Raw genomic sequence first — 5,092 nt, forward strand, 5'->3', positions numbered from 1 at the left:
TCATTTCAGCATTGCAAAGTAAGCAGCACAGCAGTAGAAACGTGGCATCAAAAAGATGTTTTTGTTGCGATATTTACTTACTCATTTACATATATTGAAAAGAAAGCTGTTGTAGCAAAAGTATAAAAGCTTTGCAGTGGAAAGTTTTAAATTTTCAATATTTGTTGCATTGCATAATGTTGCCAAACAGCATTGCTTTTACAACAATAACTGCTTGAATGCTCGCTACAATTGAAGTGTCTGTTGTCAAGGTAGATTTCAGAGCTTAATAATTTTTTGCTATTCTTCTTCTTCTTTGTTGCAAACCTCTTGCATGTAACTGTATTTATATATATATATATAGATATAGATATAGATATAGATATATATGGTCGTTTGTCAAATTAAGTAAAATTATCCATCACCAACAAATGAGCAGTTTATCATAGATACTTCTGAGAAATTTTCATCTGTTCAAAATAATGTACTTGTGGTGACAATTGTTTCACATTTTCAAAGTCATCCCTGCCAACTTTGGGCCATCATCATCTATTTTAATAATTTGTAAATTTCGCAGCTGCTAAAAGTCAAAACTTTTGTCCAATTATCGTTATTGATAACGAAGCTTGAAAATTGTGGCTCTTTCAAAATAGCTAGCTAGCTATTTTGAAAGAGAAATGCAACAGCAAAATTGTTGTTCCTTTTGTCATGTCAAATCAAACTCAAGCTACCAAATAATAACTTTGAATCAAAGCATACTATGATATGGAAATTCAAAATTTCCAAAGTATTTACTCTTTTTTGTTTATAAGTTTACAATATTTTTCAAAATATAAAAACACACGGTTTTGTCTGACCATTGGTTAAAGACAACACGAATGACCTAGATCAGATTGCTTAGATTAGAAGAAGCCATAAAGCAATTGAATCTCCCATTTGATACTGAGATCATTCTTCACTCATTGCTTAATATCTGCAGTGAAATAGATTTAAATATTACACAAAAAGCAATTGTCGTCTGTTTTGTTCTTCCTCTTGTTTTTCCTTGTAATGAATGACTCATTAGTTGACTGTTAATTATAGTGGAACAACAAAAAAGCCTAAAACTAAACATCAGTTTGGCAGTGCCAGTCAGAAAGAAAAAACATTCCATGCTTAAACACATGAAGAAGAAGAAGCATAGAGCGGAGCTCTTTCTTCTCTCTCTCTCTCTCTCTCTCTCTCCACTGCCAGGTTTTATACACATCTGATAACATGGATTTAAGGTTTTTTCCTTCTAAACTATCGTGTTCTTATTCTATTTTTTTTAACATTAAAAGTTTTAATGTTTCTATAATAATAAAAAAGTGGATAATGAAAAAGTATTTCTTTTATAAAAAGAAGAGAGAAAAAACGAACAATTTATTCTTCCATGACAAAACCTCAGAATCAATAGTTTTTTGCTAATATTACTTGAAGTTGCTGAAGAAAAAATTTATATGATAAAATTTTACGTTTGCATTTTGTTTGATGAAAAAAAAATCAAATGTCCTGTGCAGAACGAGACAGTTTAGTTTGGTAATTTCAATATTGGACGATAAGGCTAGGCTAGAAGTGAAGAATTAAATTTACACGGCTATTGCAACAGCAGTAGCAGTTAGTTATAGCAGCAGCAGCGGCAGCAGCAGCAGCAGCAATTGAAAATGAAAAATAGCATTTTTCAATAAGGACGCTTAAATTCCTGTCTTTGAATTCGATTTTCCGTTTACATGGTGAAGAAGAAGAAGTAACAACAAAATGCAAAAGTTCCAACTTGACGACCAGCAACAATTGATTTTATTCATTTTCACTTATTTCATTATACAATAGTTTATTAATTATTCAAAAATAATTTATTGTAGCAGAATTATGGAAATGGGAATTTTGAAAACCTTGCAACAGCAACAGCAGCAGCAGCAATGTTGCGCTTTCATTTATCATAACATCACAAATGATAAAATGCTAGTTGGTTAGTATATTTCAATTCTTGTTTGCTTACTTGGATAAAATTTCTGTATTTCAACTGTGTTATTGTAAAGAAAAATGACATAAGCAAGTTTAAATTTTCAATTATTTCCAACTGAGCTAATTGACAAAATTGTCGATTGCAAGAACCGACTATATTCGTCGAGTATCATTAAAGCGGATTAAATAGAGGATATTTCTTTAAAAAGTGTTGTTGAAGAAGAAATTTGCATTCTTTTTTCTTTAATATATATATGTGTGTGTGTGTGTTATTATTTAAATATACTTACTTGCAATTGTTGAAACAGACTGACAAGAGTCAAGATCACTGTGTACCGGGTGAAGAGAGGCATACTTGTACGTAGGAATTGGAATATTTGTAGAGTCTGATTGGTTTTTGCTTTTTCACTTCTCCTTTTGGTTGGTTGGTTGGGTTGTGGAGTATGGGGAATGGAAAGTTAGAAAACAACAAATGACGATTGAAGAAAGAGAAAAGTGACCCTCTGAAGTCGGATGAGACAGAACTCAGAGACGCTGCCTCTGTAGCTGATCAACGCAAATTAGACCCCTGCGCAGGACCAGCAGCATTGCTGTATGCAGGCAGAGAAATAGCGCCATCAGCAATAAAAATTGTCGCTCGAATGGGTTTCTGCGGAGCCATAAAGAAGGTCATAAACAAAAGCGGACGACCAGTTGAAAAAAGAAGCGGCGCAACGGGCGCCGCGTAGCTGCACTCTGATTGGCCACTGACGCAGGGCAGGGGCAGTTAACGTTGACCGAAGCGCGCGGCTTGGTTGACCAGTTAGCGGCCAATTTTTATGTCTTCTTCGGGAAGCCGATAAATTTTTATCTTCCACATAAATCAGCCAAAAAGCGAACAACGACCGGACGCATTTCTTGGCTGCAATAAGTACAGAGGACGGCACCGCTCTTAGCCGGCAGCTTTTGATCATGCTGAAGCAAAAATTATTGTTATTATTCTCTTTTCCAATGCGCACATTCCATCATCATCATCAACAACACCATAATGCTAATCAACGGCTAACTCATCTTCTTTCTATCTCTGTATACTATCCTCCCATATTCCTTTCGTTATATGATGTTTTTGAAAATGTTTTACTTATGAAATAACCTTCATTTCAACATAAATATACTTTGGAAAAATAATTCTTCAATAATGAAATTTACATTTTAATAAGTGCAAAAAATTGTTGTTTTATGTAATATTTATAAACAATATCGTCATTTAATTAATTTTTTGAATTGCGGTAAATTTCCAATTGAAAAGATTGATTTTCATCAAAATGCATCCCTGTACAGTATGTATATGAATGATGCACGTTAGTAAATTGAACAGTTTTTGGAAATTGTTTCAAATTCAAATCACTTATAATATTTTACGTAGAACAAATGATAAATAAAGTTAGACCTTAAAAATTGCAGATGTGTTTAACATTTTCAAATGAATATTCCCATTTTTTTGAACAACAAATATGAATTATAATTGAATTTTTTTTCTTTGTGCAATTTTGCTTTTCAATTGCTGACGATGTTTATTATTTCGAGCAGAGATTTCTAACATTTTCAAATTCAATTCTGCATTTTATCTGCTGGAAAAATACATCAAAAGATGCCGCTTGTTTGCAAGAAGCAGCAAATGGTGCTGAAATTACACTAATAAAATAAAAACAAAGCGTTTAAAATTTGAAATACTTTCACTGGCCAACATTTTTATCACTGTCCATCTGCGAAGCGTATGCCTTGGAATGTTCACGCGATGGGTCATTAAAATATATATATATTTATTTATATTTATATATCCGACGGATTAAACATCTTTCTTCTTTTTATTATTACTCTCCAATGTGGCAATCAAAGCGTACATTAAGCAGCAATAAAAACAACAAGCAGAAATGTTCAAACTTTGCCGACTCATTAAATCACCAGAAAATGGGTCGAAATTATTGATTCAAAATTTTCATTTTGTTCAAAACAATATTCTAATTTCTTTCCTGTTTTCTTTTAAAACAAAACTCATATATATATATATATATATTCCAATGCAAAATATTCATTTTACGATAAAAATTTAATGAGTTAAAATTCAAAATGCAATAATTGTTCTGTGTTAAACTGTACGAGTAAATTCATCTGCTCGACAGTAAATAATCATACATTACAAGTATTGTCTGTTATATGGAAATATAAAAAATAATCGAAAAAAATATTAATTTCAATTTCTGTGCAATTGCTATACACTTTGAGCATATAGCTTTTGCCTTCTTGTCTTGCCATTTGCCTTCTTACTTTAAAATTATTTTTTTAATTGCCAACAATTAAACATTTTTATCCCTTTTGTTGTTTGTATTTGTAGCTTAAACAGAGATAAAGGATGATAAAATAGATAAATACAGCTAGTAAATGATCATTAGTGATCAGCACAGTCTTGTTCTAAATTTAAATATCAATTCCGTGAAATGCCTATTACTGAACTGGATTGTTTGATTTGTTTAACCTAGGATTAGCTCTCTTGCACAGACGTGAGCAATAGAGAACACTGTTGTTTTATTGGTTTTGTTCGTAATGGCTCGTCATAATTAACCTCCAGAAATACATTCATTCCTCCGCTAAAGCATGTAGCGCAACCGTTATGATTGCAGTTCAGTCGTACTATTATAATTTTTTCTATGAAATAAACATCTTCCCATATTTGTACGTATAAAATGCATTTGATATTAGCTTATTGAACTATTCTTTTATATGATCATTTAACTTTTACATTTTCATTAAAATGCGCGCTTATTTGTGATGTATTTTTAACAAAACTGTAGGAAAAAGCAAACTATCGATGAAATAATTTAAAGATCTTTGCAAATGAAGCCCTATCTAGTGCATGTTTTGCATTCTTTTGGAAGTGATAAAATAGCATTGTTTAAAAGGGTGATTTAAAATGTTATTTTTAATTAAAAGCGTTCACGTGTCAAAGTATTAGAATCATATTTCATTTAGAATACATTTTATATGCTTATTTCAAAAATATAAACCTGCCTATTACTTACTGTATCAGAGTAACTATCTATCTCAACGGGAATAATTTTGTTCCATAAAAATTGTGAAATATTTCCAAAGC

The 5,092-nt window shown here is 31.5% G+C and overlaps 1 protein-coding gene across 1 annotated transcript; it reads left to right on the top strand.

The window, feature by feature from the left end:
• The first annotated feature begins 1,872 nt into the window (after window positions 1–1,872).
• On the top strand, window positions 1,873–2,690 carry Tsp_05322 (hypothetical protein). Its single transcript, XM_003371643.1, has 3 exons — window positions 1,873–1,966; window positions 2,346–2,419; window positions 2,448–2,690. Exons 1-3 carry the CDS (start codon window positions 1,873–1,875, stop codon window positions 2,688–2,690), a joined length of 411 nt encoding a protein of 136 aa, XP_003371691.1.
• Window positions 2,691–5,092: the final 2,402 nt, after the last annotated feature.

This window comes from Trichinella spiralis (genome assembly GCF_000181795.1).
Source record: "Trichinella spiralis strain ISS 195 chromosome Unknown Scfld9, whole genome shotgun sequence".
Classification (NCBI taxonomy): domain Eukaryota; kingdom Metazoa; phylum Nematoda; class Enoplea; order Trichinellida; family Trichinellidae; genus Trichinella; species Trichinella spiralis.

Excerpts from the sequence above, each read along its gene's own strand:
- Tsp_05322 (XM_003371643.1), top strand. The coding sequence starts at position 1,873 with ATGGGAATTTTGAAAACCTTGCAACAGCAACAGCAGCAGCAGCAATGT. Across the intron at positions 1,967-2,345 it reads AAATGATAAAATGCTAGTTG|AGTCTGATTGGTTTTTGCTT; the intron begins GTTAGTATATTT and ends GAATATTTGTAG. Across the intron at positions 2,420-2,447 it reads TGGAGTATGGGGAATGGAAA|AAAGAGAAAAGTGACCCTCT; the intron begins GTTAGAAAACAA and ends TGACGATTGAAG.